The sequence below is a fragment of the Plecotus auritus genome (genome assembly GCF_963455305.1).
Source record: "Plecotus auritus genome assembly, chromosome: 3".
Classification (NCBI taxonomy): domain Eukaryota; kingdom Metazoa; phylum Chordata; class Mammalia; order Chiroptera; family Vespertilionidae; genus Plecotus; species Plecotus auritus.
The window spans coordinates 224501640-224523757 of NC_137772.1; the positions used below are offsets into that span (position 1 = coordinate 224501640).

Genomic DNA, 22118 nt, shown 5'->3' on the forward strand with positions numbered 1-22118 from the left:
GGGGCCTCCAGGCAGAGAAAGCAGCCCCTCCGACAGGCACCCTGGGCTCACCCTCGCCCTGCCACCCGCTGTCCGGGCAAGTTGCTAACTGTTCTTCGCTAACTCTTCTTCAGCCCCAATTCCTTCACCTGGAGTCGGACAGCGATGCCCGGCGGCGGCCGGGGAGTACAGGGTTCGTCCTCCTGAAGCGCAGGCACAGGTCTGGCGGCGGGGTGGGGGGTGGGGGGTGGGGGGGGAGGGCTCGGCTTCCTAGAGCGGCACCTTGGTGGGCGTCTAGGAGCCACGCCGGGTGCCCCTGGGCTCCGGCTTCTCCTTCACGTCCATCCCTGCTCTGGGGCTACTCCAGGCTCATCCCACAGCCCAGTGTCACCCCCAGTCCACGACACAAACCCTCTCCTGCCACCAATGGACTCCTCACCCTGGCACTCGAGCCCCTTCACCACTGCCCTGGTCTCCAGGCCTCCCCCACATGCCCCCACCCATGCCTCCTCCCCCATGTCCCCCCCCCCGCCCCTGCCTCCTCCTCCACACACCCCGTCCCACGCCCCTGCCGCCTCTCCCAGCAAGCCCCCCCCATGCCCCAACCCTGCCGCCTCTCCCAACAAGCCCCCTCCCATGCCCCAACCCTGCGCCTCTCACTGCACCCCACATGCCCCAACCCTGCCGCCTCTCACTGCACCCCACATGCTCGCTGCTCCTACCCGCCTCTCACTGCACCCCACATGCCCGCTGCTCCTGCGCACACACTGTCTCCCGTTTCCTGAATGTGCTCCCACCTCTGTGATTTTGCAAATGCTGTTCCCTGGCCTTGAACCACGTTCTGGCAGCTGAACCTGAAAACTCGGACTCACACCGCAAGACTCCGCTCAAATGCCCCCCTTCCCCGGCGCCCTCGCAGGCTGTCCCGTGGCACTCAGACACCGGGAACCGAGTGGAGGTCTTTCTATTGCACGGGCCCCACATTCAACCGTGAGCCCCTCAGAGCGAGTGTTCGTCTCCTTCGTCTTGGCAGCACCTGTCCCGGGGCAACGTCTGGCACACACTCAGCCTCAGGGAACATCTGACGAGTGAATGAGAGAAGACAAGGAAGAAGCGGACTGATTTGAACGGGAAGATTGCGCTTTGTGCTGGAAATGCTCCGTGCTCATTCTGCATGCGTTCTCCAGAAAACTCCTTCTGAGGACGAGCTTTTGTGTGGGTTCCTGTGAAGCAATCAGGGCTCCCGTGAGAGCGCCCGGGAGCCGAGCAGCTAGAAGCAGGTGGCGGCGCGGGCACACGTGTCCCTCAGGAAGAGGCTCGTGTCATCTCTCCTGGCTGCTGTCCGGGCCGCAGCAAACAGACCCAGCACGTGCCGGAGGCGAATGTGCGCCACCACGGGGCTTCCTGCAGCCTGGACGAGGCTCTCAGTGGCCGTGACGGGCGTGGGGCTCCCCCCGGGGGGCAGTGTCACTTCGTTGTAGCAGAAAACACACCTCCCTGTTATCACGGGGACAGCAACCTTCAGATACTGGCGTTGTACTCCTAACGGCTGTCCTAACGGCTGGCCAAGGCGGGCCGAGTGGCCACTCCGTTCCTTCGTGATGACCTTCAGCGGGTCCCAGCGGTAGCCGACGGTGATGCCCAGGGAGCACGGGGGGCCTGTCACCACCTGGGGTCTGTGCTTCATCAAGGAAACCGAGGGGACGGGGAGCCGGGGCCCTCCTCCTGGCTGCGCGAGGCCGGCCTGGGGTGGACGGCGCCGGGGAGTGGCCGTGGCTGGGAAAGGGCTGGAAGGGGTCCTTGCATCTCCCAGAGCCGTCGGCACCGCTGAGCCCCGATTTATAGAAGGAACCCCATTGCGAGCGCATGCACAGCTCCCGTCAGAGCGGGACGAGTGACAGTGAGATCGGGTCCGTCGGGTGTCTTCACTCTGCGCCTGCGTGTCCCAGGCGTCCTGCCCTGAACGCTACTCTTTGGGGGTTTGCTTGACTAAGAAGAGGACGGAATGATGGCTCGCGGAGGCGGGCTGCCTTCTTTGTGCCCCGTGGGCAGCGGAAAGGTGGACCAGGTGTTGGCAAAGGCGGCAGAGGGGGCCGACGCCGAACTGCGCCGTCTTCTTACCTGATGAGTCGTTGAGGCGGGTCGTCTGTTGTGGGTGGGGTCTCCTCAAACAGATTTCGAAATTCCCGAAAATTCAACGTGACGCTGAGCCTCAAGCCCAGGAGGGCCACGAGGCGCTCGAACTGGTCGTCTTTGAGGTTTGAAGAGCAGGTGCTCCAGCAGCCCTGTGCAGGTCCTGCATGCTGACGATGCCGTCCCTGTTGGTGTCCATGCGGAAGAAGGCCGCGTACAGGTTCTGCAACAGAGCGCCCGTCAGAGGCCTCCCCGCTCCGCCACGCTCAGGACCGCCTGCCCCCATCACCCCAAAGTGAGGCCTATATAGCCCTGCCCCCATCACCCCAAAGTGAGGCCTATATAGCCCTGCCCCCATCACCCCAAAGTGAGGCCCAGGACCGCCCTGCCCCATCACCCCAAAGTGAGGCCCAGGACCGCCTGCCCCCATCACCCCAAAGTGAGGCCTATATAGCCCTGCCCCCATCACCCCAAAGTGAAGCCCAGGACCGCCCTGCCCCCATCACCCCAAAGTGAGGCCTATATAGCCCTGCCCCCATCACCCCAAGTGAGGCCCAGGACCGCCCTGCCCCCATCACCCCAAAGTGAGGCCCAGGACCGCCTGCCCCCATCACCCCAAAGTGAGGCCTATATAGCCCTGCCCCATCACCCCAAAGTGAGGCCCAGGACCGCCTGCCCCCATCACCCCAAAGTGAGGCCTATATAGCCCTGCCCCCATCACCCCAAAGTGAGGCCCAGGACCGCCCTGCCCCCATCACCCCAAAGTGAGGCCTATATAGCCCCTGCCCCCATCACCCCAAAGTGAGGCCCAGGACCGCCTGCCCCCATCACCCCAAAGTGAGGCCCAGGACCGCCTGCCCCCATCACCCCAAAGTGAGGCCCAGGACCGCCTGCCCCCATCACCCCAAAGTGAGGCCCAGGACCGCCTGCCCCCATCACCCCAAAGTGAGGCCAGGACGCCCTGCCCCCATCACCCCAAAGTGAGGTCCAGGACCGCCCTGCCCCCATCACCCCAAAGTGAGGCCTATATAGCCCTGCCCCCATCACCCCAAAGTGAGGCCCAGGACCCGCCTGCCCCCATCACCCCAAAGTGAGGCCCAGGACCGCCTGCCCCCATCACCCCAAAGTGAGGCCCAGGACCGCCTGCCCCCATCACCCCAAAGTGAGGCCCAGGACCGCCTGCCCCCATCACCCCAAAGTGAGGCCCAGGACAGCCTGCCCCCATCACCCCAAAGTGAGGCCCAGGACCGCCGTGTACGGACCTCAGGGAAGGGCGCAGGGAGGCGAGGGGATGCAGCTCCTCCCAGGAGGTGGAGGGAGCGCCGTGTTCCTGGAGGAGCCGGACAAGGTGGGCTTCAGGGGTCACAGCCCAGGCGGCCAGAGTGGCCGGTGGCCAGCTGAGCCAGGCGGGAGCCAGGCGGGAGCCAGGCCGCGCTTACCGGGAAGTTTTCCCTCAGTCTCTGGGGCAGAAGCTTCAGGCACTCCTCAGCGGTCATGAAGTAGCTGGCCAGGCTGTTCTTTGGAAGAACTGAGGTCTGAGGCTCAGTCACTTGCAGTCCATTCGTTTTAGCTCCTAAAACGATCGCGTAGGTCAGAGGCCCGTCTCCAGGGGGCCTGCGCACCTCCCGCCTCTGCACCAGCACTGGATCCTCCCACCTCTGCGCCAGCGCTGGATCCTCCCACCTCTGCGCCAGCGCTGGATCCTCCCCCCCCCCGCCTTGCGCCAGCGCTGGATCCTCCCCCCCCCCCCGCCTCTGCGCCAGCCGCTGGATCCCCCCCCCCCCCGCCTCTGCGCCAGCGCTGGATCCCCCCCCCCCGCCTCTGCGCCAGTGCTGGATCCCCCCCCCCCGCCTCTGCGCCAGCGCTGGATCCCCCCCCCGCCTCTGCGCCAGCGCTGGATTCTCCCGCCTCTGCGCCAGCACTGGATCCCCCGCCTCTGCAACCGCACTGGATCCCCCCGCCTCTGCGCCAGTGCTGGATCCCCCCCCCCGCCTCTGCGCCAGCGCTGGATCCCCCCCCCCGCCTCTGCGCCAGCGCTGGATCCCCCCCCCCGCCTCTGCGCCAGCGCTGGATCCTCCCGCCTCTGCGCCAGCGCTGGATCCCCCGCCTCTGCACCGCACTGGATCCCCCCCGCCTCTGCGCCAGTGCTGGATCCCCCCCCCCCCCGCCTCTGCGCCAGCGCTGGATCCCCCCCCCCGCCTCTGCGCCAGCGCTGGATCCCCCCCCCCGCCTCTGCGCCAGCGCTGGATCCCCCCCCCCCGCCTCTGCGCCAGCGCTGGATCCCCCCCCCCGCCTCTGCGCCAGCCGCTGGATCCCCCCCCCCCGCCTCTGCGCCAGCGCTGGATCCCCCCCCCCGCCTCTGCGCCAGCGCTGGATCCCCCCGCCTCTGCGCCAGCGCTGGATCCCCCCCCCCCGCCTCTGCGCCAGCACTGGATCCCCCCCCCGCCTCTGCGCCAGCACTGGATCCCCCCCCCCCCGCCTCTGCGCCAGCACTGGATCCCCCCCCCCCGCCTCTGCGCCAGCGCTGGATCCCCCCGCCTCTGCGCCAGCGCTGGATCCCCCCCCCCCCCCGCCTCTGCGCCAGCACTGGATCCCCCCCCCCCGCCTCTGCGCCAGCGCTGGATCCCCCCCCCCGCCTCTGCGCCAGCGCTGGATCCCCCCCCCCGCCTCTGCGCCAGCGCTGGATCCCCCCCCCCGCCTCTGCGCCAGCGCTGGATCCCCCCCCCCGCCTCTGCGCCAGCGCTGGATCCCCCCCCCCGCCTCTGCGCCAGCGCTGGATCCCTCCCCCCCCCGCCTCTGCGCCAGCGCTGGATCCCCCCCCCCCGCCTCTGCGCCAGCGCTGGATCCCCCCCCCCCCGCCTCTGCGCCAGCGCTGGATCCCCCCGCCTCTGCGCCAGCGCTGGATCCCCCCCCGCCTCTGCGCCAGCGCTGGATTCTCCCGCCTCTGCGCCAGCACTGGATCCCCCGCCTCTGCACCGCACTGGATCCCCCCGCCTCTGCGCCAGTGCTGGATCCCCCCCCCCGCCTCTGCGCCAGCGCTGGATCCCCCCCCCCCGCCTCTGCGCCAGCGCTGGATCCCCCCCCCCCGCCTCTGCGCCAGCGCTGGATCCTCCCGCCTCTGCGCCAGCGCTGGATCCCCGCCTCTGCACCGCACTGGATCCCCCCGCCTCTGCGCCAGTGCTGGATCCCCCCCCCCCCCGCCTCTGCGCCAGCGCTGGATCCCCCCCCCCGCCTCTGCGCCAGCGCTGGATCCCCCCCCCCCCCGCCTCTGCGCCAGCGCTGGATCCCCCCCCCCCGCCTCTGCGCCAGCGCTGGATCCCCCCCCCGCCTCTGCGCCAGCGCTGGATCCCCCCCCCCCGCCTCTGCGCAGCGCTGGATCCCCCCCCCCCGCCTCTGCGCCAGCGCTGGATCCCCCCGCCTCTGCGCCAGCGCTGGATCCCCCCCCCCGCCTCTGCGCCAGCACTGGATCCCCCCCCCCGCCTCTGCGCCAGCACTGGATCCCCCCCCCCCCGCCTCTGCGCCAGCACTGGATCCCCCCCCCCCGCCTCTGCGCCAGCGCTGGATCCCCCCGCCTCTGCGCCAGCGCTGGATCCCCCCCCCCCCCGCCTCTGCGCCAGCACTGGATCCCCCCCCCCCCGCCTCTGCGCCAGCGCTGGATCCCCCCCCCCGCCTCTGCGCCAGCGCTGGATCCCCCCCCCCGCCTCTGCGCCAGCGCTGGATCCCCCCCCCCGCCTCTGCGCCAGCGCTGGATCCCCCCCCCGCCTCTGCGCCAGCGCTGGATCCCCCCCCCGCCTCTGCGCCAGCGCTGGATCCCCCCCCCCCCGCCTCTGCGCCAGCGCTGGATCCCCCCCCCCGCCTCTGCGCCAGCGCTGGATCCCCCCCCCCCGCCTCTGCGCCAGCGCTGGATCCCCCCGCCTCTGCGCCAGCGCTGGATCCCCCCCCCCCGCCTCTGCGCCAGCACTGGTTCCCCCCACCCGCCTCTGCGCCAGCACTGGATCCCCCCGCCTCTGCGCCAGCGCTGGATCCCCCCGCCTCTGCGCCAGCACTGGATCCCCCCCCCCCCCCGCCTCTGCGCCAGCACTGGATCCCCCCGCCTCTGCGCCAGCACTGATCCTCCCGCCTCTGCGCCAGCGCTGGATCCTCCCGCTCTGCGCCAGCACTGGATCCCCCCGCCTCTGCGCCAGCACTGGATCCCCCCGCCTCTGCGCCAGCACTGGATCCTCCCGCCTCAGCGCCAGCGCTGGATCCCCCCCCCCCCCGCCTCTGCGCCAGCGCTGGATCCCCCCCCCCGCCTCTGCGCCAGCGCTGGATCCCCCCGCCTCTGCGCCAGCACTGGATCCTCCCGCCCGGGCCCGTAAGCCCCGCCACACAGGATCCGGCCCTGAAGCTGACCACACGGAACTGTGCTGGACCCGCTGTCCTGTCCCTCAGCTCCTCGGACACTTCCCTCTCAGGAGCCTGCCCTCCGGACGGCGCGGCCACGCTCCCGCCCAGCACGTGCTGCCCCCGGCCCTCGCACGCGCCCTCGTCCTGCTCCCCGTCCTTCCTGCGGGGCAGGGACACGTCTCGCTCACCCCTGCATCCCGCAGCCGAGGAGAGACCTCCTGCCTGGGCTCTGTTTCCGGGAATCACGTCCTGAGCCCAGGAGGTGGAGTCCGGTCGACATTCACTAACTCAACAGCCATTTCCTGCCCAGGAACCTGCTCAATCCTGCGCTTGGCCCTTTCAACCCCGAGACGAAGATGTCCCCCAGGCCCAGCTGCTCGGGAGGAAGGCTATCATCGTGCCCACTTTAGGGTGAGGAGATGGAGCGCAGGGGGCCCAGCTCCCCAAGGTGAGCGCTCATGGACAGCACGGCTGAGCCAGGCCCGTCGGGCGCCAGAGCCCAGCTGCTTAGCACTGCGCCGTGCCCGCTCTGGCGCCTGGAACCAGGAAGGCAGCAGGACGCACTCCGAAACCCATCCGTCCATCAGGTGGGACGCGAGTGCGGCCCTGTCTGGAGGCTGTGAACTGGGACGTGGTTCTGCAAGGTAGAAACCCCCTCCCGCCCCCCACAGACGCGTCTGCGGGCTGGATGTGGGCAGTGCGCCCGGAGCTTGCGGCATCCTGTGAGCCAGGAGTGAATCTGGCTCCTGCCCGCTCCACCTGGGCCTGCAGGGGCCTCCCCCAGGTTCGGTGCGCCTGGCAGGTAACACCTCCCGAGCTGTTTGGCCAGGTCCGCAACACGCACCCGCCCCCCAGCCCGCCCCAACCCGACCTCTGGCCAGAACCTCAATCCCTCCAACCAGGTGGGTGACAGACAGCACTGGGACTGATGGAGGAGGAGGAGGAGGAGGAGGAGGAGGAGGAGGAGGAGGAGGAGGAGGAGGACAGTGAGGGAAAGAACAGGCGGGGCCGGGAGGAGGCCAGGAGCAGCTGCCGATCGAGTTCCCGCTGTGCAGCGGACTCACTGCTCGGGGACCGCCGGCCAGTGACCGACCCACCTGGGCCCCCGTTCCCTTCCTGGCACACTGGAAACACTCCCTGAAATAAATGTGATTCCTTTTCCTTCAAAACATATACCCAGTCAGAGCGTAAAATTCCAAAGGGGATGGCTTCTGGCATTGCCCTTCACCTCGTGTGGGGACCGCTGTCCCTCTGGGCCTGGCAGATGGAGGGCTGGGGGGCTGGGGGACCGCTGCGTTTTCCTGGTGAGGAGCCCAGCGCCACTCTGGCAGAGCCCCAGGGTACCGCCCGACCAAGCTCCAGACCAGGGGTCCTCAAACTTTTTAAACAGGGGGCCAGTTCACTGTCCCTCAGACCGTTGGAGGGCCGGACTATAGTTTAAAATAAAAAACAAACTATGAACAAATTCCTATGCGCACTGCGGGCCCGGGACGAGTCGGCTGCTAAGCAGGACGGGCAGCGGCACCCGGCGGGCCGGATAAATGTCCTCGGCGGGCCGCGTGTGGCCCGCGGGCCGTAGTTTGAGGACCCCTGGCAGAACCCTGTGTCCTCATGGGCTGGCCAGGAGGAAAGGCCGCGTGCCCTGCCATGCCCAGCTGCCATTCACTGCAGATAACCTGGGCTTTTGTTTCTCAGTTAATCCTCACCGGAGGGTATTTTTTCCACTGATTTTTAAAGAGGGTGGAAGGGAGGGAGGAAGAGAGACACAGAGAAACACTGATGTGAGAGACACATTGATCATTGCCTCCCACACGTGCCTCGACTGTGGGTCAAACCTGCAACCCAGTTTGTGACCGTGACCGGGAATCGAACCCATGACCCTTCGGTATGTGGGCTGACGTTCTCACCATTGAGCCACACGGGCCGGGCCCAGCAGTTTTTCAAAGAGGAAAACCTTAAAGAACATGGGGTGTGATTTAAGGCTCCGAGGGCTTTGGAGTGAATTTTACACACCATTTTGCTCTGAGTTTGTAGATGGCTCTGTCAGGCAAAATTCTGCATCACAGCTAAGCTTAACCACAAAAGCAAGAAGGCCGAACAGTCAGATAAAAGGGAACGAAGTGCCTGTTCCAGCCGGAGCGCAGCTCCGCGCCAAGCCCTGGGCTCGCGCTTGCCCAGCCCCGCTGCAGGAGCACTCCTCACGGCTCAGAAAGACTGGGGTGCCACCTGGGGAGACGCGCCGTGTCGGCAGGGTTTGCCCTTGGCGATGAGCTACCTTCAAATCCTGCTGCGAGATCCAGGTAATTCATCCCTTCTTTCTTATATCCGATGGCTGCAGTCAGCTGAGCATACTGGTCCTCATCCATGGGCATCCCGTGATTTTCCAGCACCTGACAGGGAGACAGTGAGGGGGCGGTGCTTATGTGGTCGGGGTCCCGGCTGAGCCCGCAGCCCCGCAGCCCCGGGCTCCAGCCTGCAATCAGTACTTGTCTGCCCACCCACAGGCTCCTGTGGGCAGGCCCCGGTGCCCTGGTCCCTGGCCCTGTCCCAGGTTTGTTTGCTGTGCCGGTGAGCGAACAGAGGAGCCAGCGGCGCCCAGCCTGGGGCTCTGCCTGCAGGGCGTTCGGGCTGCAGGCAGCACTGCACACCTTCTCAGGGCCGGGCCATCCACGTTACCGAAATCACACACACGTGCTGTGAGTGCAATGGCTTTCGAGCCTCCTAAGTTAGATTTACAGTCACACGTACCCTGGCAAACATGAACAAAACAAAGCACGGCAGTCTGCAGAGGAAAAACTAAAATTCTGATTAAAGTTTCATTATGACTGACAGTTTACACGGCAAGCTACGTTTTGGGGGGCACCCACGGCACTGTTTTTCTCTCCTGAGACACGCCACTCACCGAATGTTATCCAGGATCCCTTCACTCACCACACACACCGACTGCTTACCGTTTCCATCCTGTGTACATGTCTGTGTGTGTGTGTGTGGGGGGGCAATTATCTAGACGCTGTCCCAGGAGATGGGATGGGCTGTTCAAGGGACAGATGTTGACAGCACCCTTTTGTCAATGGCCAGTCAACAACCCTGACGAACTCCCTGCCTGGAGGTGAGACCCCAGAAATGATGCGGGGAGGAGAGAGGCGGGACAGAAGGCATCATCCCTGCTACTCTCAAAGTATTTGCAATTTAAATGAGAAAACACGGCTCTTCTTCTAGAAAAAGGACATAGAATTGCATGACTCCCACCCCCATCCCATGCATGGCATATGAAGGAAGGCTGTCTGGGAGAGCCGCGTCTAGAGATAGGTTTTGAAGAAAGTGTGTTTTGGAGGCCTGGGGACACACAGACCAGCTGCTAACAAATGTCAGGGGTCTGACGGCACAGGAAGCCAGAGTAAGCCAGAGAGCAGAGGCATAGCAGGGTCAGCACTACACTGACTGCGTTCAGGGGAGAAAGCTAAATGGGGAAAGGAAACAGGAGGAGGAAGTGAGATAGGACACTTCATCATCACCACCATCATCACTACCACCATCAACACCACCACCATCTTCATCACCATCACCATCATCACCATCACCACCATTACCATCTCCATCACCATCATCACCATTATCATCACCACCATTACCATCTTCATCATCACCATCTCCATCACCATCATCACCATTATCATCACCACCATTACCATCTTCATCATCACCATCACCATTATTATCACCATCATCATCACCATTACCATCACCATCATCACCACCATTACCATCTTCATCACCATCAGCACCATCACCGTTATCATCACCATTACCATCACCACCATTACCATCTCCATCACCATCATCACCATTATCACCACCATTATCATCTTCATCATCACCATCACCATTATTATCACCATCATCACCATTACCATCACCATCATCACCATCATAACCACCATCATCATCATCATCATCATAACTATCATTATCATCATTGTCACCATCATCATAACTATCATCACCACCACCACCATCACCATCATAACCATTACCATTATCACTATCATTATCATCATCATAACCATCATCATCATTGTCACCATCATAACTATCACCATCACCATCATCACCATAACCATCACCATCATCAACATCACTATCATCGTCACCATCATCACCATCATAACCACCATTATCATCATAACCATCACCATCATCATCATCACCATCTTCATCACCATAATCACCATCACTATCATCATCATCACCATCATAACCACCATCATCATCATAACCATCGCCTTCATCACCATCACAAACACCATCATCATCTTCATGTAGCAATGCTACGTGCCAGGCATTGTGCTAAGTTCCTCACAGGTATTTTTAAGTGTCAGTTAATACTTATAATAAGCCTTGAGAAAGTCACTCTTACTAACCACATTCTAAAGATGTGGAAACCTAGGCTTAGAGTTCAAGCGACTTGCCCCAGTTACACTTTCTTATCAACCACGATGATCAACTCCACTCCACGGCTGGAATAGGCCTCTGGGGAAGGAAGGGCTCTGTCTCAGAGCCCTGGCACCTCTCAGATATCCAAATCAGTCACACAGCTAGAGGCTAATCTGGTCGTGGTAGACACCATAGAGATCTCTGGAACACCAAGGAGGGAGCCTGCCCGGGTTCTAATGAGGTACGGAGCCTTCTGCCCGGCCTTCTCACACTACAGCTGCAGACTACATGCCCACTTAGCTGCACAGGGTACCCGCAACCTGCAAGGCGGTTGTCAACTCCTGTTTTGGTGACATCCTTTTTGGTGTGCGGGACTGGGGCGCAGGGAGCTGGCACCTTAGGCTGTGTACGTCAGTAATAAACTGACTACAACAGACAGCGGCTCATTGTATCTGTACCGCCCACCTGATCAAGCCCTGGAGTCGGCTGGGCGTGTGTGTGTGTGTGTGTGTGTGTGTGTGTGTGTGTGTGTGTAAGCAATCCTGCTTGGTGCAGGATCAGAGACAAGGAAAACAGAGGGAATGCAGGTGTTGCTGCATTGCCTGGAGCCTCGTGGGGAGCAGCGCTGGATTCCAAGACCATCAAGGGCCTGCCTGGGGACTCGGGCAGGCTGCACGTGACTGGAAATTCTAGTAGTTCCATGCCATCTGCACACGCACCCCGGCCCGGCCCTGTGGGGAGCCTGTCCTGGCGGGGCACGCAAGTACTCAGCCAGACCGCTGTGGCCCCGCGGAAGCAGCAGAAGGGACAGATTGCTTTCTTTGAAAAATAACTTCATAGAACATATATGCACAACCCATGGACACAGACACTAATGTGTGGAAAAGCCTTGGGTGGGCTAGAAGGGGTTAATGGGGGGAAAGGGGACATCTGTAATACTTTAAACAGTAAAGATTTTTTTAAAAGCAAAGTAACTTTATATTTTGAAAACAATTACACATGAATTATTCATCGCAAATTCCTCCTGCTCAGCCTCTCATAAAAACATATGTGATGGAGAGTAAGGAAGTGTCTGTAGTCACATGCTTCACAGCCTGGAGGGTTGAGAAGTGGGAGGTGGGGTGTGCTGCAGGCGGCCTGGCCCTGGCGCAGGCGCGCAGTCCCCTCTCTGCACAGAGCACTGCAAAGGACCAATCCCAGGAGAGACACTGCGCACCTCCCAAGCACTAGGGCCCCTGCCCAATGCCCCCCTGCACCGCTCTCATCTCTAAGATGAGCACAGCGGCAAATCCACCAGCTTGATCACAAGCCTGGGAGGCAATTTGCAATACCACGTAAGGCTAAACGGCACCATTTGTAAAACAGATTGCAAAACGTTTAAGCATTCAAGTGATGTCCTTCAGTCTTCCCTAGGAGGCATTTCCCTGAGAAAGTTCCTCAGAGCGTAACAACCTGTGGCCTGGCACGTTCTGATTCGCCAACGAGTCCCTGCACCCCCCGGATGTCATTTACACTGGGGAGCGATTCTTCCTCGCGAGACCTTGCCATTCCACGGGATCAACGCTGGGCTCTCGGTGGACAGGCGCTGGTTCGCAGTTCATGCTCCTTCTCACTGAGAAAGTGACTCAGCTCAGCCCAGCTACCGCAGAGCCTCCCATGGGAGAACCCCGCCCCTGCCCCGGTCTCCAGGTGTGAGCAGCACATGCTTGCAAGGCCTCTGCATCTCTTCTTTCTGAGGGTTACAATACAGACCCTTAACTTCTCATAGTCTATTTAGCGTGAACAGTGGCCCACTCCAGATAAAATGCAGAAAGCATACGGGACTTTACCCCCTCCTGTCCTTTATACTAACTTGTTTTACATCTACCAGTATAAACCCCACCAGACAGTATTATGTTTACCCTAAACATCCTTTGTAAATTAAGAAAAATAGCCCTTTATGTTTATATGTTTAATCAGTTATTCACCATTTCCAATGTTGTTTATTCCTTTATGTGCACCTGAGTCTCGACCTAGTTTCAAATTCCTTCAACCTGAAAACTTCCTTGAACGTTTCTTATAGTGAAGATCTGCTTGTAATAAATTATCTTTGTGTGTTTGTGTTTTTATCTGAAAATATCTTTATTTCCCTTTCTTTCTTAAAGGAGACTTTTGCGGGATGTAAATTCTGGGTGGAGAGACTTTTTGTTTCCTTTCCAGCATGTTAGTTAAAGGTATTGTCCCACTGTTTCTGGCTTCCACTGTTCTGATGAGCAGTGAAAGGGGATTCAAATCCTTTTTCCCCCATTTGTAATATGTCATCCTATATAATAAAGAGGTAATATGCAAATTAACCATCACTCCAACACACACAAGATGGCCGCCCCCATGTGGAAACAAGATGGCCAGCAGGGGAGGGCAGTTAGAGGCGACTAGGCCTGCAGGGGAGGGCAGTTAGGGGCAATCGGGCTGGCAGGGGAGTGGTTAGGGGGTGATCAGGCTGGCAGGCAGGCGAGCGGTTGGGAGCCAGCAGTCCTGGATTATGAGAGGGATGTCCGACTGCCTGTTTAGGTCCTGGATTGTGAGAGGGATGCCCCAGATTGGAGGGTGCAGGCTGGGCTGAAGGGACCCCCTCCCCCGTGCACAAATTTTGTGCACCGGGCCTCTAGTTTTCATATGCTGCTTTTAATATTTCTCTCTTTGACCTTGGCTTTCAGCAGTTTGTCTGTGATTTTGCTTGTATTTATCTTACTTGGGTTTTCTGAGCTTCTTGAATATACATTTAGCCCTTTTATCCAAAATTAGGAAATTTCAGCCATGATTTCCTCACGACTTCCTTTCCTTCTACAACTCTGATTATACCTATGCTAGACCTTCTGATGTTGTTCTACAGGTCCCTGAGTCACTGTTCGATTTTTTTTTTTTACCTTTTGCTTTTCTTCAGTTCATAGAATTTCAATTGACCTATCTTTAAGTTCACTGACTCTTTCTTTTGTCATCTCCATTCTGTGGCTAAGCCCATGTGGTCAATCTTTCTATTTCAGCTATTTTATTTTTCTGCTCTAGAACTTCCATTTGGTTCTTTTCACAAATTCTATTTGTCTCCTGAGATTTCCTACACTTTCATTTATTACAAGTATATTTTCATTTACATCTCTGAGCATAGTTATAATAGTTACTTTGGCTTAAGGCAGTGGTCGGCAAACTGCGGCTCTGTTGACTAATGAGTTTGCCGACCACTGGGATAGGGGCTTAATCACAAGGAACAATAACAGCCTGTAATTATTGGAATCGAAAGTCTAGGTCAGTGGTCGGCAAACTCATTAGTCAACAGAGCCGCAGTTTGCCAACCACTGGCTTAAGGGGATGTTGTAACTGGTTTGAACTTTCCAGACCATTAAAACTCCATATCAGCAATAGGCTGTTTTGCTCTCTTATCATTTGTGTGTTCACTGGAGTGGCACTTTTAATGTCCTTTACGAAATTTTCCTTTGTTTTCACAACTTGACTAACAAGAGGCATAGCTTTTGGCCTATCTCGACTTTCCACATGCCTTCCTCACTAAGCTTCACCATTTCTAGATTTTGACTTAAAGTGAGAGATGTGCAACTCTTCCTTTCCCCTGAATACTTAAAGGCCATTTTAGGGATAATCATTGGCCTGATTTCAATATTGTTGTGTCTCAGGGACTAGAGAGGCCCAAGGAGAAGAAAAGAGATGTGGGAACAGCCAGTCGGTGGGGCAGTCAGAACACACAATATTTATTAAGTTTGCCATCTTATATGGACACGGTTTGTGGTGCCCCCTAAAATAATTGCAACAGTAATATCACAGATCACTGACCAAAGGTCACCATAACAAATATAATAATAATGAAAACGTTTGAAATATTGTACAAATTACCTAAAGGGTGACACCGAGACTCAAAGTGAGCAAATGCTGTTGGAAAAATGGTGCCAGTAGGCTTGTTCAATGCAGGTTTGCCACAAACTTTTAATTTGGAGGGAGGGAGGGAGGGAGGGAGGGAGGGAGGGAGGGAGGGAGGGACGGAGGGAGGGAGGGAGGGTGGCTATAAAACCAACCACACCAGTAATTAAATAAATGCAAAATGGACTAAGTACTCCAAGTAGAAGACTAAGACTGTCACGGTATATCTTTTAAAATGTCAGCTATATGGTGCCCATTAGAGATTTACTTTAAATATAAGCACCCAGGAAGTTTAAAATAAAAGGATAGAAAAACATATTCTCTGCTAGCATGGATCAAAAGAAATCTTAAGTAACTCTATTATTATCAGGCAGAAGGAGGCTTGCAGGCAAGCAGCATTACTCTGTATCCGGAGAGTCATGTCATAATTGTAAAGGAGACAATTCACAGGGAGTTTCAGCGAGCTATGTGTACCCAATAATTTAGCTTCAAAGCGAACAAAGCAATAATCAACAGAATAAAAAAGGATCTCACTAGACAAATCCACAGTCCACTTCAATACGCTGCTCTAAATAGCTAATGGAATGTGCAGGCAGAACTTTGAACAGACTAGAGAAGTTCTGAAGAACATAATTAATGAAATAGACCCAATTGACATACTTAGAAAACTGAAGGTCCGTGATGGAGTGAGCACACCTTCTTTTCGAGTGCTTATGGAACATTTGCCAAAATCGTCTATGTGTTGGGTCATAATCCAAGGCTCAATATCTCAGAGGACAGCCTTAATCATTTAGACTTTAGAATCTATTCTCTCCTCACAATGGAATCAACTTTAAAATCGATAATAAACGGTAAATTAGAAAATCCCAACTGTTTGGAAATTAAACAATGCACTTAAAATTAAGCATTAGAAAAAAGGATAAACCACTAAGGAAATTATGAAGTATTTTGAACTGAATGATAATGAGGATATGATATACCGAAACTTGCATGATATGGCTAAGCCTGTACCTAGAGGGCAATGTATAGCCATCAATTCATACATTAGAGAAATAAAGGCTGAACAGTAATGATCTAACATTTTATCTCAAGAAATTAGAAAAAGAAACGCCAATTAAATCGCAATGAAGTAGAATGAAGACAATAATCAAGGTAATAGAAATAAAAACAAATAAAATAATATATGTGAGAAAAATACCAATAACAATAAAGTAGTTACTAATAAAACTGACAGCCCTCAAATGCTTCTGGATAGGATGGAGTAATTCATAGCAAGCCAACATTCCCAATGAAAAACAGAACAAAACAAACCCCTGAAAAAGCCCAATCCGCTCCCAAAATGAAAAGGTACCAGAGAGCCGAGGAAGCAGCGCTGTCACAGGGGCTGAAGTTCCCAGGTGAGAAGGGTCCTGCAGAGGCGAAGTGAGGCCATGCAATTGCATTTTCCCTGGGAACGGCTGAGGATTCTGGGAGTGGACTTGAGCCTGGGAAATAGAGCTGGGCCAGCAGGAGGGCCCCTCCAGCAGAGCGTGCGCTAGGTGTGTGGTGCTAGGATCTCGAACGTGGAGATGGAGGGGGCAGGCTCAAACCAGGACTGGTCCCCTCCAGACGGGGCTGATCTCTGGAACCGCTCAGGGCTGAGGTCTGAAACCGAAGTTGACAACTTTTGAAAAGCAGCCTGTGTGGCGCTCAGGCCCCCCAGGGAGAGAGGCCTGGTAACCCCCAGGCGAAGACGGAAGCCTAGAGGTGTGGTCAGTAGACACCAAGTCTGGCTCCTGCTCCTGCGGTTGTGTGGGGCTTGGACCAACAAATCTGAAGATGTGCGGACCTCGAACGCACAGTTGGTCTCCCCCTTAAACCACCTGCAAGACTAGGAACATGTCCGCAACAGGAAGCTAAAGGTCGAGGACTGCTCGTCCCCTCCCTGCACCCGGCCTCCGGAACAGGCACTCTATCCGCTTCCCCAAGTATTTTCTTCCGAGTCATACGCCCATGACCGGGCTGGAAACCCCATTAGGAAGTGACGGCAGTGGGGCGGGAAGGGCGCGAGGCCCTCTGCTGGGGTGGAGAAGGAGCACCTGCTCCTGAGCTAGGCCAGGCCCCGGCTTGGAGCTGATGAGAAGCACGGAGGCGGAGGCGGAGCGCTAAGCATCTGGGGCGCTGGCCGCTGTTACAGACGCTGCTGCCCTAAGGCACTCCCACCCGGGGCCCTGTGTTTGCTGACAGCTCTGTGGCCCCGCGACCGTCTCCAGAGGCCTCAGCTGGGACCCGGGGATGGGCCTGAGAAGCGGGGATTGGGGGAGGGGGGACGGGGGGCTCCACCGCGCTCAGGGGGCTTATGAGGGTGACGAATAACAACTTCCCATCAGGAACAGCCGACTAAGGGAACGGGAATGGGAACGCGTCCTCCGCTCCTGGCGGATGGAGTAGCTCAATGAAGCTGATTACTCAATTAGACTAATCTTGGCTTCTGTGTCCTTGGGTGTTTTGTCATTTTATGTTCCCCACGGGTCACTGTCACCAAGCAAGCACACCTCTTTTCCGTCCACGTTCCCCCGGGGCGCAGGCCTCTGCCAAGTGCGCATCAGGCTCCCTCCCATGTTTCCTGAAGGAGTTTGACAGACTGTTCTCCTGCCCAACACGTCCCTCTTCTCCTCGCATGGAAGAGAGCCGTGCTTTTCCTGAAGGTGGTCATGTTTCCAGCCCAGAACCAATCTCTCTCTCTCTCTCTCTCTCTCTCTCTCTCTCTCTCTCTCTCTCTCACACACACACACACACACACACACACACACAGGCCTGGTCCATAAAAAAAAGCTGCTGAGAGAAGCTTCTCAGAATGCCGTTTTAAAACAGAAAGACTTGTGTAGCTCGAGCCTCTGCCCCTCACGCTCTGCCTCTGAACGCCTGAACCCGTGTGACGCTGGTGCTCCAGCTGCTGTCTTGCAGGCATGGCGCTGACCTGCACAGCAGCTCCGGATCCTCGTCACCGAGAGAACCAGCAGCCTCTCATTTCACACGCTGTTTGGGGGCGTCTGCTGCTAACGCTGCGTGTGGTGGAGAGGGAGAGGAAGGAAATATACGCAGGGAAGAAACAGAAAGGTTCTACAGCTCCCTAAAGTTCCAAAGCAGTTTTCTGCACCGCCACCGGCTCTTGATTCACCGTTTAAATAAAATGCCATGAAAACACGCAGGAGTCACAGCCCCGTGGCACAGTCGCCAGAGCAGTGACCTGGGAGGGCTCTCCTGGGAGGGAAAGCACGGGGTACAGGGTTGTGGTGAGAAATGACGTAATGTCGGAGGTAACACGCTCAGACCGGGTCTAGCGGGACCCCAGAAGCACCGCTCCCTCTCCTGCCCCAGCAGAAGTCACACGTTTCACTGTGAGAAGCATATGAGCTCACGGGAACCCCAACAGGCCGCCTGGGTGAGGACTGTCCCCTCACGTGATGTCACTGGTTGCCTCTCACATTAAACAGAGAAGAGGGAAGCGGTCAGGCGTTCCCGAACTGGACTGGCCCAGCGGGTGAGCCTCCCGACCACGGGGGCAGTGTCCTCGCAAGGACGGTGCGGCTCGTGGGCGGGGGGCGCTGACGCCCCGCCTGGCCCAAGTCCGGTCCTGCGGCTCTCCCTCGGGAGCCCGGAGCCCTCGCTTCCTCCTCTGCTGCCCTTACTCCTCAGTGTTTCCTGAATCTTCTCCACCAGCCCCACGTGCCCACACGCCCTCAGGCCTCTGTGTCCCCTGTTCTGGCTGCGAGGGGAGGGGTGGCTGTCTCAGGCGCCTCTGTCCCCGCCTCTGTGCTGCCAGCCCCTCCTCTTCCACCCGCCCCGGGGCTGCTGTCGGGAGCTGGCACAGAAGACACGCAAAGAGCCTGTGACAGCGTCTAGCCTGGGGGCGGACACCCGTACGCAGTGGCACTCACATAATTATCCCCTTGGAAATGTATGTCATCGCCTTCTCTGAACTGGTCCACGCGGCACGGCTACGTGAGGGCAGTGCCTCCCGAACAAGAGCTGACGCTGCCCAGCGAGGGCCTGGCGACAGGACTCGTAAGCCGTCATCGGAGCTGCTTTCTGAGAAGTCCATGCAGACCCCCGGCCCGTCCTCCGGCTCCCCGGTGCCCAGAGCACGTGCCTGACTCCTCTCCGGCCGCCTCTCCCCGCGCCAGAGGGACAAGCCCAGCAGCGCACTGCCCCGCAGCGAGGGGCCTGCGGCCGGTCCCACCCCACCCGCCCAGCACGGGCCCCATCAGACGCGTTCCCTGCAGCAAGTTGACACTTCCGGCCGAGAGGAGCCTTTTCGGTCGCTGAGCGAGGCCTCGGCATGAGAACTGCGATTGGAAAGCCCAGCGCGGCGCCTTAGCAGAGCGATCGTGTGGCAGAGCAGCCGACCGCCTCGGGAGAGGAACACAGACACGGCGGCCCCTCCTACCTTCCTGAAGTCGCACGAGTTCACTCTGCCATTGGCGTCCTTGCCCGAGTCGAGAAAGCGTTTCTTGAACTCGGGGTCCTGCTGCTGGACCCAGTGCCGGAGCCTCTCCACCGCTTCGTCCTTGGTCACGGGCTTGGTCCGGGCGCTTTTGTCCTCCGTGGGCTTGGTTCTGAAAGCAAGCAGGCACAGGTCCGGTGGGTGGTCCTCACAGACACCCCACTTCCCGTTCCACCAGGACCACCGGGAGGTTTGCCCTCCCCTTCACGGCACACCAACGTGCTCAGGCAGATGGCGAGCCAAACATGCTGGGATCGATGGCGCACCTTGGGGACGGCTCACAGGCCCGGGGCGCGCAGGTGTGCCCCGAGTTGGCGGGGCAGTGTGTGGGGTTGAGACCCCCTCCCCTCCCCCCAATGCCCGAGTGGGGGGCGGGAGCCTCGGGAAGAGAATGCTGCGGCCTGTGTGTGGGATTTCCTCTTGTGCTCTGAGCTGGCTGGACACGCTGGGGACAGGAGGCGTGGTGGGAAGGATCTTCGTGTGACCCGGGGAAACGACGTTTCCAACAGGCTGCTGTGTGGCAACCAGGTCACAGGGGTCTTCACCCTCCGTGGGAAGGAAGGGCGGCCACAGCCCCTCCCAGGTGACTTCCCAGGGGCAGAGTGCGGGTGTGCAGTGTGAGAGGGGCGCGTGCAGTGTGAGAGGGGCGTGCAGTGTGAGAGGGGCGTGCAGTGTGAGAGGGGCACGTCCAGTATGAGAGGGGTGCATGCAGTGTGAGGGGCGTGCGCAGTGTGAAACGGGCACGCGCAGTGTGAGAGGGGCATGCAGTGTGAGAGGGGCACATGCAGTGTGAGAGGGGTGCAGTGTGAGAGGGGCATGCAGTGTGAGAGGGGCATGCAGTGTGAGAGGGGCATGCAGTGTGAGAGGGGCATGCAGTGTGAGAGGGGTGCAGTGTGAGAGGGGCACATGCAGTATGAGAGGGGTGTGCGCAGTGTGAGAGGGGTGCAGTGTGAGGGGGGTGTGCAACGTGAGAGGGGCACGTGCAGTGAGGGGTACACAATGTGAGAGGGGCATGCAGTGTGAGAGGGGCGCGCAGTGTGAGGGGGCACATGCAGTGTGAGACGGGCATGTGCAATGTGAGGGGCACATGCAGTGTGAGAGGGGTGTGCGCAGTGTGAGAGGGGCGTGCAGTGTGAGGGGGTGTGCAGTGTGAGAGGTATGCAGTGTGAGAGGGGTATGCAGCGTGAGAGGGGCACGTGCAGTGAGGGATACGCAATGTGAGAGGGGCGTGCAGTGTGAGAGGGGCGCGCAGTGTGAGGGGGCACATGCAGTGTGAGACGGGCATGTGCAATGTGAGGGGTGCATGCAGTGTGAGGGGGCGTGCAGTGTGAGGTATGCAGTGTGAGAGGGATGTGCAGTGTGAGAGGGGCGTGCAGTACGAGAGGGGCATGCAGTGTGAGAGGGGTGCAGTGTGAGGTGGTGTGCAGTGTGAAAGGTATGCAGTGTGAGGGGGGCATGCAGTGTGAGGGGGGCGTGCAGTGTGAGGGGGGCGTGCAGTGTGAGAGGGGTGCAGTGTGAGTTGGTGTGCAGTGTGAGAGGTATGCAGTGTGAGAGGGGTGCAGTGTGAGAGGGGCATGCAGTGTGAGAGGGGCGTGCAATGTGAGAGGGGTGCAGTGTGAGGTGGTGTGCAGTGTGAGAGGTATGCAGTGTTAGAGGTATGCAGTGTGAGAGGGGCATGCAGTGTGAGAGGGGTGCAGTGTGAGAGGGGCGTTTGCAGTGTGAGGGGTGCGCAGCGTTGAGAGAGACGTGTGCGGGAGGACAATTGCTTCTTCAGCTCCAGCCACCTCTGGGGCCGGGGCGAGGCGCAGGGCCGGGAAAAGCCCGGGAGTGACCTGCGCTTTCCTGCTCCCCCGGCTCGGAGACGGCTCGGGACGCCCGCGTTTTAGGAAACGCTCAGCTGCCACGACTGCCCTCCTGCTTTAGGGGCGGACCTCTCACCTCTGGGCATTGACCTGCTCTCCAAGGGCCATCTTTCTGCCGTTTATAACGCAGCCGCCACCCGCATGACCGATGCCAAATGCCGTTAGCAGCGCCGAACCCCCCTGGCTCGCACTTAGGGGCTCTCAAAGGGGACGGGTGAAGTGGAGTCTGCCGAACACCTGCACGTTTTACCTTGCTTTGTGGATTTATTGTAAGCTTTGAACAAGCAAGTTAGAATAGTATCTCCTCACTAGACTAAACCTGTATTTTCCAAAACGAAGAAGGGCGGGAATGTTTTTAATAGGTTTCCTAAGTATGTTCCATCAGTGCAACTCCACTGGGAATGCTACCTCGCTGTGAGGGAATGCGCCCTGGCGGCGGCGTGTTCTGCGGGAGGAGTGCGGGAGGAGTCTGAGTGCGGGGCAGAGCACAGGTGAGTGCAGGTGAAGGCAGGCTGAGCGGTGGATGGGCCTCTGGGCCGAGAGCCCTGGGTTCCGGGCCCGGGACAGCCACGGAGTTTGTGAAACTTGAGGCGTCCCCAGACCCCACGGTGCCTTGTTTCTAGAATGAGAGGTCAGTTCAGTAATCCCTAAGCCAGGGGTGAGCAAACTTTTTGACTCGAGGGCCACCATGGGTTCTTAAACTGGACCGGAGGGCCAGAACAAAAGCATGGATGGAGTGTTTGTGTGAACTCATATAAGTTCAAAGTAAAGGAGCGGAGGGGAGAGCAAGAGAACCGGATAGAACAGCTGGATCCGGCCCGCGGGCCGTAGTTTGCCCAAGGCTGCCCTAAGCTCTCTGCCGGCTCCAAAATCTGCTGCCCCTAGCGCTGCGTTGACAGCCTGCCATCTTTCTTATCTAAACCATAAAATAT

General features: G+C 58.7%; 1 protein-coding gene across 1 annotated transcript in view; it reads right to left on the bottom strand.

Moving 5' to 3' along the window:
• Positions 1-22118, bottom strand: part of EFCAB6 (EF-hand calcium binding domain 6) — a gene marked incomplete at its 5' end in the record, with an annotated part of 176794 nt that overhangs the window by 57042 nt on the left and 97634 nt on the right. Inside the window, 6 exons of the mRNA XM_080660273.1 lie at positions 1342-1655; positions 2101-2230; positions 2284-2335; positions 3552-3685; positions 8774-8888; positions 19268-19436. Coding sequence (XP_080516399.1) covers positions 1342-1655; positions 2101-2230; positions 2284-2335; positions 3552-3685; positions 8774-8888; positions 19268-19436 — 914 coding nt within the window. The remainder of the gene's footprint in view (positions 1-1341; positions 1656-2100; positions 2231-2283; positions 2336-3551; positions 3686-8773; positions 8889-19267; positions 19437-22118) is intronic.